The following is a 16946-nucleotide window of genomic DNA, read 5'->3' on the forward strand; positions in this document are numbered from 1 at the left end:
GTGTCAACATAACTAGCAAGGAAAAGGAACACCCAGAGGAAAAGAAGGTGATTGTCTGGATACAGTTTTCCACAGCAAAGCATACCTCGATATTGTATTCTTCTCCATCAGTATTGATTCGCACCGTAAAATCTTCATCCCCAATATGTGCCACAACCTTGGAATTATGCTCTCCTTTAACAACAGCACGGAAGCATTAAATTAATTCAGCTGTTTGCATGTGCTCCTGCACAGACACTGTTTGTTGAGGGTTTCTAATTGTTTCTAAACTTCATGACAAATCACCTACCTCAGTCTCTTTACTGTTCAATTTAAAGAAAAAAACTAAATTAATCAGCACTTCCCTCAAGTCTTAACTTCCCAATAGTCACTTAACAGAAAATTTTGCAGAAAGTGCTGAGATGGCTCTGGGGATTAGTAATGGGGGACACAATATTTCTGCCAACAAAAGCAACGTGCATCTAACTACTATCAGACAGCAATTTCACGGCGTCAGCCTGCATTCCAGTGGAAAAGTCTCACCACATCACAAAGGCAACAAAGAAATCAAAACAACTTAGGAGAAGCATTAGTACTGCATGAAAGTGGAGCATGGCATCTTTCTTTACAGAAAAGTAATCTACAAAGAACTATCTTTAAGTCTTTTAATTGAACAGTCTGGGCATTACTGCATCACCTCTACCTTGGCTTTGTGTTCTGGGGCAAGGAACATTCAAGTCCTACATTCCAGCTGGAATTAAAGCTACCATCAGCATTAAAAAAAAATAATAATTTGCAAGCTGCTGCTTAAGTAAATTATACCTTTGTGTCCTGCCAAACTCAACACAAGAGTCCTGTCTTAGGAACTTGATGCAATACACCCCACCACCCACCAAACCTAAAAAATCCCCAAACACACCACAAAAACAAAACCAGAAAACCCAAGAGGATAAAATTACATTTATTTCTTCATCCTAACCACATCTGATGAAAATGAGGGAAATACACCATTTATCCAGCCCAAGAGACTCAAGCAAAGCTGTGGTTTCTCAGCATTGACCCATAGTCTACTTCATACTAACCAACGACATGTCCAGTGAAAAAGTCTCGCCATTGAACACGATACTCTTTTTCCTTGCCTTCACCATCCACAATTAATGCTTGAAATTCTTCTGAAAAGTGCTCAGCAGTTGCAGTTAAGTATAATTTAAAGTGCCTGTAAAAGAATTTACTTACATTTATTTTTAAGAAAAGTATACACATAACAGATACATTCAATCTCCATTTTACTGAGGGTCCAAAAGAAGTTAAAAAGCATTAATTCTGATAAGCAGGCTACAAAAACATATACTGTCTAATAGGTAACTGTAAATATTTTAGAGTCACGGATGTTCAATTTAAAAAAAGTTAAAAAATTAACCCCCCAAATCCAAAACAGTAAGAGTTTGCCCATGATGTGCCTTCTCCATTTGCAGTTAAGCAAAACCAGTTACTGGTAACTATTAAAAAGAAAAAAAAAAAAAAAAAAAATCAGACCAAGAAATTTCTCCATCTATTTGAAATTAAATTATCTTGAAGTTCTTACTTACTGACATAATACAGGCAGAAGACCATAAACAGAAATCTGAACTCCCTACATTTTTCTACATTTTTTACAATATATTGTCACAAAAAATGAAAACTATCCCACGAAGTATCCCTTTTCTAGAAGCCTCATGGGCTCTTGGTTTATGTGGGCTTTGGGTCAAAGATTTTTGGCATGCTCCTCTGCAATTATTCTGTAATCGTCATTGGCAACCTCACCCTAAAGCCAGCGTGCATGAGGCAGTGCAAAACAGGGATAGTCAGACATCTGATCCCATTAACCTTTCATAATTGCCCCTCAAAACTCAAAAAAAAAGCCCTTTCAAACATTCTGAGATTCAAAAATTATGCATAACTTGCATGACAGTTGAAGATGACACAGGGGAACACACATGAATACACAGAGGACAAGATGTCAGACAAATAAAAATGAATCTACATTTGTTAATACAAAGTGTTACTCTGACCCTGCTCCCCATTTCAGATTCACAATTTCAGCACTAAAATACCTGCAAGGCATTTTTCCGACTCTCAGAATAAAATCCCTGCAATCTTCTTGCCTGCTCCCTTCTACTTCTCCTCCCCCTTTCACCTGAGCTTTTATTTCCCATCTTATAACAAAAACCAATACACAAAACCAAACCAAAGCAACAAAAGATGAAAGTAAGTATTTTATTTCATGGGACATTTATACTCAGTAGGAAAAGGCTTAAACCTCCATGATAATAAAAACAGTAATCTCTTGGGCAGCACACCACCCGCAATTCCCAAACCGAAGGCTGAGATTTTCAAGAACCAGAGGACAGTCAAGAAGCACTAACAACATTGCCAGATGAGGTAAAAGTGAGATCATCCTGATCAGTGGGAGTAATCTACATGAAACTAAACCTAAAAATAAAGCAAAAAAAATCCTAAATTACTGTCACTTCAGCCATCAGAGAAATAAAACGCTTACTTTCCCCTTCCCTCTGAGCCTCTCTGAAGTCATATAACCATGCAGATCACTAACCTGAAGAACTGGCCAGTCATGATAGAAAACAAGACAACAATTTCTGGGTTTGAAACTGCACATTACCCATCAGAAACTGAAGGAAAATATTATGCTATTTCATTGCTGATGATTTAATTACCTTTGCAGGGCGGAAAAACTTAAGAGCCTCTCTACGTGTGTCTCAGGTTGGAGGTCTCTCTTCTTCAGTGAGTGTTGCTGGATGCTAGACAGGGAGAGGATGTCGTAGTCTGAAAGCATGGACTCAACTGTGTCTGAAAGACCAACAAGGAAAGTTTTCGTTTCAAAAGACTTTCTTTCCAAATGCACACATTAAAAAAGAGCAAACCAGAGACTCCCATTTGAACAGCAAGACCGCAGTTTGCTCTAATTTTAGGATAACTACTGTACATTTCTGTAATGGCCTGTTTTGTGTACACAAGTAGAAATAATAGACTGAGACAAGACAATCTGAGAGAGACAGAGTTTGCTTCACATTTTCTACAACTTCTGAGCAACCAACTCATCATTTTTACAGCCACAGCAATGCAGAACTAATGCCCTCCCTGGCTGCCTCCCAGAAACTATACAGGGAGAACATCCCCATTTCTCCGGGGTGAATTACTCTCCACACCTGCTGGTCCCCACGTGAGTCTGAGGAAGAAAATAGTTTAACCTAGGAGACTTAAACCAAGTTAATTGCAGACTGGACTGTATTGGGCCTTTCTGCCCAACAGTAGTCAGAAAACAGGTATCTGGATAGCACAATCAATCAGAACTAACTAACAAGACAACTCATGTGAGATACCCTGGTTTCCCAATACCTTACCATCATGTAAAACTCCTTTTCCTACTCAGAACACGAAAACTTGTTCAGAGAAAGGAGACCAAGTGCCTCAATTCCTATGGGAGCAGTACCCAAATTATAAATTCAGGTCAATATTCTGCACAGGTTTCCACCATTAACAAGTGCAGGATAGCTGCAAACAGTTCTTGGCTCTTGCTGATAAAGCCTCCTGCTACTTTATAAGGCATTCCTTCATCCAAACACCCACCCACACTCTTGCTCCTCTGGTGCACCCACCACCCAGAGAGACACCCAACAACCACCCTGGCTTCTACTAGCACTGATAGATTCAGTTGCTATTTACAGCCTTAACCACAGGTTCTTATTCTCACATTGCCGTTTTCCTTCTCAGCCAGAGGTGTTCACTATTCACTGCACTAAATGAGGATTCAGATGTGCTTCACAAGAGACAGAAGTGCTCACCCAGACATTGTTTTTTTTAAAAAATTTCCTGTTTCCTTCCCCTCCATTTCCAACTATGCTTCTAAACCAGACCTGATAGCTACCAAAGAGGTTTTCTGTTAAGGAAGATAGCATTCCTTCAGAGTACCTACCTAGTGGGGTCACTAGCTTACCCCACTCAGCAAAGGCACCTCGTGTGTTTTATTGGCCTTTAAAGCAAGCAGCACTACTAACAAGCTGTTTTACCAGCTATTGTGCAACAAACCAAGATTGCCAACTTGAAATCTAGATGCTCATAGCTCTTGAAATAATATGGGTTTTTTAAACCTGACACTCAGTACCATAATTTATCCCCAAATCCATGCCTCCGAAGCCCAGGAAAGCTTTAAGAACGCGTGCACTGATGAGGGCAAGGGAAGCACCTTGCTTTTCACTTTGCAAGGGGTGGGTGGATGGGGAGAATTAACCAGCAGTGTACAGCCACAGGTGTGTTTGTGTACACTGAAGTGAGGAAGGCAGAAAAGCAAAGATGACCCTCACAGCCCTCCTGGCCTTGCACCAAACCCACTCACAGAGTGAGGCATGGTGACATGGCTCCTTTCTTGGGCAGCAGAAGCCACTGAGCAGCGGTTCCCAGGCTTCTCCCTCCCTGGGCCTTGAGCAACACAGGAAGGGCAGTGCAGTTGCAATTTCCTGATTTCTGTTTACAACCCTCAGGTCGAGAGCACCTCACATGATTACCATGTGTTTCGGGTTATATGCAAACACAAGTTTCTATCACCGTGTTTTCTGTTGTGGGGATTTTCCCCACATGTGCCCCACTGCTGCATGTCAGGAAGGGCCTTTGTTTCAGGCTGCCACACACTGCAGAGCTGGTTCACTAGAGCCATGCAGTGAGTAAATGCCTAACTTCCCCCTCCAAACAGCTCTCTTTTTGTTAAAAAGTTTGTTCTAAATAATTGCTTTTTATCTGCCGTCTGTCCTCATCGAGAACCACCTAGGAAGGGGCAAGAACAGGCAAGGAAATCAATTCTGGGAAAAAAACCTCATTAAACTGCTTAGTTCTGAATTCTTTTAATCAAACTCGAGATTCTGTCACTACACTCAGGCTAGAGCTGACCCCTCAATTAAAGTGGATGTTGATATACAGGATATCCAACATTGGTTTATGATACAGACCAAGTGTGTGGTACATGGGACATGAAACAAGAGGCATGGTACCACTGCTGTGCTGTTCAGGGACTTGCTGAGCACAAGGTCTGCCCGAGAGGCACAACCCCAGCTACAAAACATTACTGTCCTTTTCCACCTCTGCCTTTGAAGTACAGACCAGAACCAAGAGGAACCCGTGCCAAAAAGCAAGACGCAGTTGCCACTATGGCCAGACAAAATGTCTCAGTTTCATGACAGGAGAACTGAGAAATCTGCTAAAAAAAAAAAAAAAAAAACAGGCTTTTTTATTTGGTAGGCAAGTCCTACTCCACCTTAATATACAAAAACACCCTTCTGGAAATGCCTCACAGAGACACAGGAAGAGTAGTAAGAACAAGACCTAAGAAGTTCATGAAGATGAGTAAGATGATTCTATTGAAGTCACAAATGAAATATACGGCACTCCCAGTTCCTGTAGCCCTGAAACAAGAGTGCACTTGTTCATATTTCCTCTTACCCTTCCTAAATTTGTTTGCTTTTAATTTTACTTACAACATAAGTAGAGGCTTAAGACACACTGCTCCCAGACATAATCTGTTAACTAATTATGGTATCAGACAGATGTGGAACAAATATCTTGGTAATACACTCAAAACAAAATTTTCCTGTAAAATGTTCATATTGTGAAACAAATACATGTTCATGGCTTATTGAAAATAAAAGATGAAGTATCATTATTGTAAAGAAAACACAGAACTGTACAGAATCCAATTGTGCAGCAGACTGGATGGGAGCCATAGAAAGCACATACTTGACTTTTTATTCAAGTTTAAAAATCTTTCTGGTATTCCTTCCCCATGATCTTCATTATGGTCCAAGAATCATTTCCCATGGGTTTCAAGAGACCTGAGCTTAGGTTTCCCAAACCATTTTTTGCGGTTCATTCCCTTCCATACCCTCCTAGATTTCTGCATTCCTGTCATTTTACGGAACCTCTTAATTGCATCCTGCTATGGCAAGTATTTATTTATTGTCACCAGCCTTCACTTCATGGTACCTTCTTTCCCGGAGAGAAACCTCCTAAAAACATATGGAAAACGGGTTTGTAAGAATGACAGGGAAGGAACATCAGTGACAAAGACAATATCCCAAAGCTCTCAAGAAGAAATCCACAGCAGTGATCCACCTCTACCCCCAGCTCTGAACTCATCAACTCTTGTCTCTTTTTTTTTCACCTTGTTTCCAGGCTAAAAGCCTCCTGGCACTAGACTTCCAGACTTAACGCAGACAGTATCTTTTAATAAACTCTGCTCTAGCACCAAAGAGCTCACAAATGCACGGGAGAACAGCTTAACTCCCTGAGTTGGAGGCCACTGCATGCATTTCAAAAGAAGAAGTTTCTCTTTCAGTGCTCAGCCAGCAATTCAAATACCAATGTCAGCCTTCTCCAACCAGCTTGGCTTTCATAAGTACAACAGTAAATTCCCATGATCTCATGCCCCATCTATTGTCCAGAACCCAACAAGTAAATGTGGCAAGTCAGCCATTTCATGAGCATTCTTTTGCACTGCATCATTTATGGAACGGTTAAGCTTACCTAGAAGTGCGAAATTTTAACCCAGAAGATATAATTAGTATTTTTTAGAACTCTCTCCTCAAAATTATCCCATGACAGAAAATATTCCTACCTAAAACTCAATATCCAAAATTAAAAAAAGAAAAAAAAAAAGGATTTAAAAAAGACCACTAGATAGTCAGTAGGGCTTGCAGGAATAATTGCAGCTATTTCTCCCATTATCCCAAGGGAATAAAAGCAGAAATAATTTTTCTGTCAAAGGCACTGGAATGGGATGACGAGCCTTCATGGGCGGTCCTACAAGAGGCACTGTAAACACATTCAGAAGGATTTTGCAGTGGGACTGTTAAATCAGTGTCATCTCCAAGACTGAAGAAGGGGCTCCAGGCTGTATTTCATGCAGTACTCATCGACTACATCTGGGTTCTGATCTCAAGCTGATTTCCAATCAACCTATCAAAAGCTTATGAGCAGTTGACTAGTAACAATTTTTCTGATTGAGCAGAGGAGTGACTGAATAGAAGGGTTCCATATTCTTTATTGTTACTATTTAGTTTTGTATGCTCTTCTTGTACATTAAAATATATTAATTGAAGTAACTAAACACAGTAATTGGAAATATAATTCAGTGTCTCAGAATTTAGACTAGGAAACACAGACCAGAGTCTTTCCAGCTTGAAGCACAAGAGCTAAAGCAGGTGTCCATCACCCTACATAAAACAGCTGCCCCTGTGTTTGCAGTAACAGCCACTCACTGGCTGCAACACAGCTGGATCCTCTGGCTGCAGCACCATTCCAGGGAGTGCTAATGGAGAAGGCAAATATATTCATATTTCAACTGGACACACAAACAGTCTGTGCCAGGCATGAGGTGATGCAGTCCAGCATAAATGTTTGTGGATACCCTCTCTGAACAGCTTATGATGCTTTTAGGAGACTGTTGACAACGAGGACACATTGAGAAGGTTCATCGTGGGAAAGCTGCTCTGTAACAACTCCTTGCACGTGCTGTTACATCTTTCTCCAGCCCATCTGGTACAGAGACATTGCCAGAGACACAATAAAAAGCGAACTGAAACACTTATCCCACACAAAACAGCCCATGCTTTCAACAGTTTAGATAAATCATGTTTACTTGTTTCCACTGAAGAGTGGTTGCTGTTTTGCTTATCAAGAACATGTAAACAGAAGAACTTGCATGAGAAACAAGTTCAAAGCAAGAACCAAATACATGTCAGTGTTCTAATAAACCATAACAAGATAAAAGTTTACACTCTGAGCACATTTCTGGACAAACCTGTTACTAAGAATGGTCAGCCACATCAGCACTGCTGAATGTTTTAGAAGGCATGTTTTTCACTCGACCCCAAAAGCACCAAACTAGCCAAGCCACATGAGAAAACAAGGCGCCCACACTCACTCACTCAGCAGCAGACAAAACCTCCGGGTAGGGTTAATCAGCCCTCATGCTGGAAGGGCAGGAATGCTGCTGCTTTACTGTCCACCTTTCCACAGAGCACTTCTCCTGCAGTTACACTGGGCAACTACTCCCTCCTTATCACACATTCAGACATGCCAGTGATGGGTATCATGGAAAAGCTAACAGCTTACTAAATACCTTTTAGCTCATCTCAGGAAAAACTTGTTCATGTAGCAGCACCTTTATACTACTACAACGTTTTTCCCCACAGTAAAATAAACATCTGTTTCTAGGCAGTGGGAATATTTCCTTAAGGGTGCAAATTCTGTTTAGCAGAAGCTGTATAGATAATTAAGCTGCTGTTTCTGGTGGTTTTGAATACAGCTGAATACCCACAATGGCTCCTACACATTACCTCACACGCTTCCAACCTTGCAAATGATCTCCTTCACTAATCACATCTTAAATAAGGATCAGTGAGGAACAAAACTTACACTGTTGGATCTACTTGATTTAATAACAGTTTGTCCTATTAATGACAACAGACCACTTTCCAAAGAAAAAAAAAGCAATATCATGCCAAACATTGACATTATAAAAAGTTAAGGAAGTCTACTGAATTAACATCCTCATAATTAAAGTGAAATGAGGGCAATACAGCCACCCCATCTTACAACAGAACAGCATCATGTGACTTGATGCTTAAAAAACCCCAGCACAACTCACCCCCAAATCACATGCTTTCATACATCCTGCAGAGAGGAACTACCCAGTCATGGGATGCAGTGTTCTCTGGAAACAGGCCATTTGTCTGGCTATCCAAAAACTACAAGTCTCACTACTGTACAAAGATACCACCTCACAAAATCCTGCTGTGTCACAAAATAAGTTTGAGTGGAACTGATTCTAGGTAGACACTAATTACTGCCTAGACTACACTTGTGAGACCAACCCCTTCACTTCTGACTGCATTTCTTTTCCTTGTGGATACAACTATGAACTCATTCACACACAAACTTTCAAAATCTGAAGCACCTCACAGGTACTGAGGGGCAGAATTTCACTGTTTCAGTTAAAACCTAAAAATGTGAGAAAGGAAACCAAGGGATATCATGTTCTTGTTCAACACCTCAGGAATTATGGATCAGCATCTACTGGGTGGCAGCTGTAGGTACCTCCCTTCATAGCAGAGCCCCCTTGCCTTCCCACTTCCTGGTCCATGCACCTACAAAGGTTAAAAAAGGAAATATCAAGGTGGGAAAAAAGTCCCAAACAAATAATGCACATTAGGGCAGCACAAGAAGACAGGGATGGATATTGTGAAGAGATGCAGGCCACAAGTGACAAAGATGGGCAGTATTATCACAGGTATCTACAAGAATGAAAGACATCAGGAAGACCATTAGAAACATTGAGAGGATGTCTTTTGGGACATTCCCAAAAGAGGCAAGCTTATGTGCTGCACATGCAGATCACAGAAAAGGACAGCAGGATAAACTGCTCATTGCTAAAGAAACCTAGCTCTTGGGTTCACAGCAAAGCACGTGCCATCATCCGTCTGGCAAACAGGCAAACTCGGACTCCTACAGTTTATAAAAACACTGGGGTGGGGGATCAACCTGTTCACAACGGAAACTAAATATAAACTTCTATCCCAAAAACAAATCTCTGCCGACTACTAAATGCACAATTACATCTGAGTGTAAAGTCAGAGTGCCAGAGTGTTGGAGTATGACTGGCTGGGCTTCCTCACTCGGCCCTTCCAGCCATAGAGCAGGAAACCATGCTGGGGCTCCTGCACATGCACACAAAAATTCCAGAGTGGCAGAAGCATGAAACTGAGATGAGTCACTGCTGCTATCAGCAATCTACAGCAGCAGTGAAGTTGACAGTTTTTATTGGGGAGAAAATTAAACCACTCCAAATCTTAAATGCAAACAGGAATTTTCTTTTTGTCTGCTTAAAGGTCAGAACAAATTGGCACTACTGAAAACCAAACCCATGCTGAGCACTGGATTAGGCTCCCATTATCAAAATTCTTGCAACCATTAAAGGTAATTCATATTAATTAGAATTTAATGTAGCACTGACATTCTTATTTTTGTTGACCTTGAGTACTTTTCACAGAAATTACTTCTATCGCTTTTTTCAGTTGGAAATGGAAACATTGACCTATTCATATGAACAAATGAAAACACACCTGAGAAAAGTACTTGAAAACCTTGATATTAAGTAACTTCATGGAAAAGATTGCTAATCCACAACCCAAAAATAACACGGGTAATTTGCATTTAATAGGGCCATGTCTACACCAAACATTTGCTGTTTATATAGAGCCAGACACTGCATCAATTCCTGCAATGATTTTGAAATAATCCCACCACATTTTGGGCAGGGACCACATGCTGTGGGATTGTGTGTCCTTGAATTCTCCACCATGTGATGCATGGTGAGAAACACACTCAACCTTCAGCTTTTGGGGACAAACAGCAAAACCAGCTCCATCTGCAACAACAATCTTGCTTCAAACAACATCCAAATGAGGTAAGAAACTAACAAAAAAGGCAGATCATGGTAGAGAAACGAATCATTTGACCCTCACCTAGGTCTAGCCTTAGTCTCCAACAGAAGCTTCAGTCCAGCAGGATAAAATTTAATCTTGCATTAAGATTTTTGTCACTAATGATCTCACTGCAGATTCTTAACACTGAGCTAAACTTCCAATCCCTAAATTCTCTGGCAGCAAGTTACATTCCTGGCCTTTGGACTTCCTGCATTTTGTTACGCCAAGTGTGAAGAATTCAAAAGTGACTACAAATCAATTTCTGCTGCTCTCTGTATCACTTAGCTCCCCTGGTTTATTCTTCAACACCACTACCATTTGCTTTTTTTCACTCAACAAATCTAAATCCAAGTCTTCTGATGTGCATCAGGTAGGTTTGCACTGAACCATTTGTACCAGGTCATTTCTCCAGCTCACACAGTTGTTCAGAGTTCTGCGTGGTATTTCTGCAGTGTGGAGAAAAAAACTGGTGAAAATCAGGGTACCTGCCTCAGATTTTACTAGTGCAATTTGGCGGGTAGAAAAAGATCCCCAGTGAGTGATTTAAAGAACATCAACAGCCCAGCAAAGGAAGAACTACCTTATTTTAGTTCCCTGCCTAGCTTGCAACAAAAGTTCTCACTCAAAAGGCGCAACAGTTGAGTAAGACACATTTTACATCCAGACTCTGTTGGGGGTAATCCTGCACACATGCTGCTTAGTGGCACACAACTTGTACCACTGTACTGTAATAAAGAGTCAGGCAGTTCTTTAGATATATTCAGTGACCTATTCACCTATTCAGCACCCAAGCTGGACATTTGCACTGTTACTCTTTTCAAGTACATTAAGCTCTGTTACCATTCATATATGTCTGAACTCCAAGACAAACAGCATAAATATTTTAAAGGTATAAAAGGTTATCTTCAGAGATAAATGAAAACAAAGAGAAAAATCTTGAAAGAGTTGCCATCAATTTTTCTGGGGCCAAACTACAGTATCAGTCACTGTATTGAGTAGTGAAGTCCCACTTCTCTAGAAATTGATCCCTGATGTCAACATTACTAAAGAGTACACCTAAAGACAAACTGAGGTGGATACCATTCTGCCTTCATTCTTCACCTGGAACACAACCACTTCCACCCCTCAAAAACAATGGGCCAGGTGCTTGGACAGTCACACTGTGAGCTGCTCCACAATAATGGAGCTCAAAGAGAGAAACTATACCTTTTACTGAAAATAAACCAAAACCAAGCAAACAAAAACCCCAAACCACTAAAAAAAGAAAAAGAAAAAAAGAAGCAAGGAAAAAAAAACACAAACAAAAAAAGAGATTAGCTTCCAGACAGCCCACATTCCATTAATGTGCTCACAAGAATGGGGAAGGGATTGGAAAGCTGAGGTTGTGGCAGTCCCATTTTAGATCAGTTTAGACTCCTGGAGAACCACACCCTAAGGTTACCTCAGCTGAAAAAAGCTGAAAAATTACCAACATGTTTTATCACTTATTCTATTCTTTGTCAAATTCTTTTTTTCACTGTATATTTTTTTCCCTCCTTGAAAAACTGAACTCAGAGTAATAAGTGAGAGGTTCTCAATAGAAATCACAAAATGTTAATTCATGAAACTTCCTTACAGACAATGCTCATCAGAAATCTGATCTCAGTTCCCAAAAATTAAGCTGTGGAAAAACAAAGCTTTCAAAATAGTAATATTGAAATAATTAGAAGGAAATGATGATATTTAGAAAACCAAGCTGTAAGATGAGGACAACAAAACTCCAACAAAAGGTGAACATAAAACCACAATAAAATAGGCAAAGGTATTTTTAAAAGCAGCTTGTAAAAGGCAGAAAGCTAATACTTGAAATATTTTTTTATTTTATGAGAAGAAACCACACACCTAAATAACCAAAAGGGCTAGTAAAACAAGTAAGCTGCAAATACAGCCCCAAGAAGGGACGCTAAAGGCCAGTACCAATAACTGACCATGATTCACTGCAGAGGAGATTAAAAAGTTCCCCAAAAGGAACTTTTTGTCATGACAGGATATATGTAAAGACCTGTGTTCAAAACTCAGAAAAAGGCTTTACAACAGGTCAAGAAAATGACCAATAAATCAACAGGATATGAATATATTACCCCAAGAGTTACAAAGCACTGCAAAACTAGAACTGGTCAACTGGTGTAGTGCAGGGGGTCTGAACAGACCAATTTCCACTCCAGATACCGTCTAAGGGCCTAATCAACAAATACATTCAGTGTCCCAACCTGGCAAACAGGTAACAGTAACAACAACGTGTAAGTTACTAGACCTGGGGCTAAATAAGGTACTGGGACAGTAGTGCCTCCTATACATATATATGTATCTGGCAGTAGTGTGTGGATAAAAGTAACAGCTAAGGTAGCATGCATTCTTCAAGCTCCCTCACAAAATACTTTTGCAAATTTAGCTTAGTGGACAACAAAACAAAATGTGATGAAATTCAAGGTATGAATGTGTGAAATAACATGTGAGGAAAAGAATTCCTCACAGTATTTACACAACAAAGTATATCAGTGCAATTATTACCACTCAAAGCAAAACAACCCCCCCCCAAAAAGAAAAAAAAACCAAGAGTATTCATAATTATAAATTTAGGCTGCCTTTGTATTACAAATGATGTCCTGACCATACATCTCAAATAAATGATGTATGGTCAGCCCTGACCATACATCTCAAATAAATAAAAATCCAACACAAAATATATAGACAAAAGTAACCAATAAAGCCATGATTCTTTCCTCATAATAAGAATTATTATATAGACTAATCTTTTATCACTTAAGCAACAAACAGTAGTACAAATGAGACGAATTGCATAGGTATGTAAGTCACTACAGAAGTGAAGAAAATGAATATTTTTTCCAACATTTAGAAATAGAAGAAATGAGGTTTTCCTCCATGCAGTATTTCATAAAATTGAAGAGCTCATTGTCCAGGCACAGTGGTAGTGGGCCAAGAAGTTAAAAGCCATCAGATAAAGACTGCACAAACTCATAGCAGACAGAATCTTTAGAATGCATGAAGATCTGACAGCCCAAGATGCAACCGCTGTTCAGGACCTCCCTGACCTGCCTGATGCTGAAGGGACACGCTGTGCTTGTTTTATTTCTATTACACTTCCTGGAGCATCCACCACTGAGAGCCTCATCCTTCCCAGGTTCCTATAGCCACAAACTGCTGAGGTGTGCACAGAACCACAAATCCATCCACCTCAGGTGCTGGAGAGGAGGGCAGAGGTGCAGACACCTGTCAGGAAATGCACTGAGAGATCTAAGCCAAGAAAGGAGACTTGGAGCAGTCCCTGCTGGCCTCACTGACTGGAGACAGGACAGCTATCTCTGGATGAATGCACAGCCAATTAATCACTGCAACAGTGTTCCGAGACTGTCTTTAAACAGTTCAGCTGTTGATTTGAATGTCAGCATCACCCCATGTGAATCCCACCCTGTATAGCAATGGGTTCAAGGAAAGCAACAGAATTTACCACAAAATCGTTTTTGTACCTTTGATTTAAAAACAGGGGTTTTCACGTGGGGGCCAGACAAAGCTTTTAAAGAAAACAAAAATTTTGCTGCTCAGAAACTATCATACAGAGAAAAGGAGAATGAAGCAAAGACAAGGATCCAAGAAGTATGTAAGACACGGGCCTTGAGGGCAAGACACAGCCACTGCCTCATGCAAGAGTCCATCTGCCATTGCAGTGATAAGCTTTTGCGTATCAAACGAAAGTCTACAACTTGTTCAGTTTTGCATCTAAGCAGAAGCTTAGATGCAAAACTGTTTACAGAAGTTAAATAAAGCAGCGGTTCTCCTCCGTGTCAAGCTTTTCTAGAGGCCACTTTCAGCTCCAATAGCTTCGGGCTCTCTGGTGACTCTCCAAACAGAACTACGAAGGGATGCCATTTATACGATTTTGACCAGTGAGGCAGAGCAGCCTCCCTCACTGGAGATATTCCCGAACCTGGATGCAATCCCGTGGAATGTGATCCAGGATGACCCTGCAGGAGCATGGACACCGGACCAGATGACCCACTACGGTCCCGTCCCACCCGACCTATTCTGGGATTAGCCCGCCTTAAGAGAACGCAACCTCCTGTGAGGAAAACTCTTCAGTAGACCTCGCGTGTGAAGACAATGGTGTCTCCCCGCAGAGAGCAGCAGCCCCAAACACTGCCCATCAGTGATGCCCTCAGCACAAGGGCTGCTCTGTCCCGCCCCACACAGCGCCCATCGCTAACCCCCGGCAGAGGCGGGGGTGCCGCGCCTTCCTCCCCCCGCACTGTCGCAGTGGTCTCTCCCTCCTCCTCTCCTCTCCTCCCCTCCCCACCGGGGTTGCTGTGGTCGCGCCCTGTCCTCACCGTAGCGCTGCGGGCGCCCCAGCGCCTCCAGCCCGCCCGGCCCCCACAGCAGCACCAGGGCCGGGACCAGCCACAGTCGAAGCCTCATGGTCCGGGCGCGGCCTCCTCCGGCACTGCGCGCCCGCTCGTTCGCATCCGCTCGGAACAGCCTCGCCCTCCACCCGCCGTGCCGGGCCCGCCGCCCTCCTGGGCCCGCACCCGGAAGCGCGGCAGCTGCGCGCGGGGTATTGTGGGGCGGGCGGGGACGCCATCTTGGGGGGGGCGGTGCGGAGGGGAGGTGCCCGCTCGGCTGTGAGGGCGGGAGGCGGCGCGCACTGCCCTCACGGAGGCGCGGTGTGGGATGGCGTGTAAGGGACTGCAGCGGGGCGTCTGGTCTAGCCTCGCTGCTCCTGCAGGGTCATCCTAGGCTGATGGCACAGGATTGCATCCAGATGGTTCTTGAATATACTCAGGGTGGGAGATAACACAGCCTTTGGACAATCTGTTCCAGTGCTTGTTCACACGCACAATAAAGTTTTTCCTCATGTAAAGGTGGAACTTCTTGAGCGTCCATTTCTGCCTGTTGTATCTTGTCGTATTGCTTGGCACCACCAAGAGGAGGCTGGCTCCATTCTCTTGACACCCTCGGTTGAGATACTGAAATACATTTATGAGGTCCTGTCTCAGTCATCTCTTGGTGGCTGAACAGACCCAACTCTCTCAGTTTTTCCTCATAAAGAGAGAGATGCTCCAGTCCATCATCTTTGTAGCCTCTGCTGGACCCTGTCCAGGAGCTCCATGTCTCACCTATACTGAGAAGCCCAGAACTGGACACAGCACTCCAGGTGTGGCCTGAGTGGAGGGGCAGGATCACCTCCTTCTACCTGCTGGCAATGCTGTTCTTCCTGCTGAGAGCACTTGCTTTCTTGGGACAGCCTCTCCACAGCCGCCTCACGGCCTTCCCAGGGCAGGAACAGACTCCTGGGAAGGGAGAAGGCTCTGCGTTCTGCAGCCCCTCTCTGGGGACAGCATGGGGTGTGGACCTGCCTGGGCAGGACCCTGGTGCCCTGAGACCTTGCACGCTCAGTGATGCCACTCACAGCTGTGTTTGCTGTTCTCCCCAGCCCACATGAGTGACTGTACTTGGTGACTTTACAGGGTTTTGTGTAGTTTCCTTAGCACAACTGAGGATTGTGGCACTTAGTACAAATAATAAGTGATGGGTCCATGACTCAACTGTTCCCAAAGAGCACACTTTATTGAGATAAAAGCACTGAAAATGTACTTGTGTTACAGCTATGCTGTACTGCTCTGGTTAATATTCTCCAGAATTAAGTGGATCTCATACCTTTTTGCAGATGCCTCCAGCAGAGATGATTGCAAGCGATGTGCTTGGCAAAAATGGAGAAAAAGTGTCCCCATTGCCCATCCTGCTTAAGCTGTGCTGCTCATTAGTTAACCTGAAATATTTAAAAAGCATCAATAAAATGACTAATTTTTCATTTTTTCATAGCACTGTAATTGCAGATACATCACTTGAAACAAGAGTGTCTCTCAGTTCTTGTCCCCAAAGATGAGAGGATTGTAAGAGGTGAAACTTCTGGTGAAACTTCCTGTGGGTCTGCTTTGAACTTCCAACAATTTGCATCTAGTGACTCCTGAAATCAGAGGTTGCTTCTTGCTTAGCAGTCCTCACTGTATCTCCTCCATATATTTGTTCAGTTGATTTGATGCTTAGGGAGTGCCAGCTGAACATGAGAAGGAATTTCTTTACTGTGTGAGTGACTCAGCACTGGAAGAGATTCTCCAGGGAAGCTGTCAAGTCTCCCTCACTGGAGATATTTCAGAACCACCAGGATACAATCCTGTGCCATGTGCTCTGAAATAGCCCTGCTTAAGCAGGGAGATTGGACCAGATGCTCCACTGTGGTCCCTTCCAACTTTATTCTTTCTGTGATTTCTGTGATTTCTGTTATTTCTGTGATTTCTGTGACCTACTGCTTGTGAACTTGTAGCATCCATATTATCCTGTATCAGGAGTTCCACAATGTGACTGTATGTATGAACAGCCACT

The 16946-nt window shown here is 42.4% G+C and overlaps 1 protein-coding gene across 2 annotated transcripts in view; it reads right to left on the reverse strand.

Annotated features, from left to right (window-relative positions):
- ADAM17 (ADAM metallopeptidase domain 17) overlaps positions 1-15197 on the reverse strand; it is a 34907-nt gene extending 19710 nt beyond the window's left edge. The window contains exons 1-4 of one of the 2 annotated variants that reach the window (XM_059842851.1): positions 14894-15197; positions 2694-2826; positions 1062-1195; positions 86-174 (exon numbers count right to left, since the gene is read on the reverse strand). In XM_059842851.1, coding sequence (XP_059698834.1) covers positions 86-174; positions 1062-1195; positions 2694-2826; positions 14894-14981 — 444 coding nt within the window. In that variant the 5' untranslated portion in view covers positions 14982-15197. Of the gene's footprint in view, positions 1-85; positions 175-1061; positions 1196-2693; positions 2827-14893 lie in introns of those variants that run through there. The other variant, XM_059842852.1, reaches the window with a different exon arrangement.
- Between the last annotated feature and the right edge of the window lie 1749 nt (positions 15198-16946).

This window comes from Haemorhous mexicanus, chromosome 3 (genome assembly GCF_027477595.1).
Source record: "Haemorhous mexicanus isolate bHaeMex1 chromosome 3, bHaeMex1.pri, whole genome shotgun sequence".
Taxonomy (NCBI): Eukaryota; Metazoa; Chordata; class Aves; order Passeriformes; family Fringillidae; genus Haemorhous; species Haemorhous mexicanus.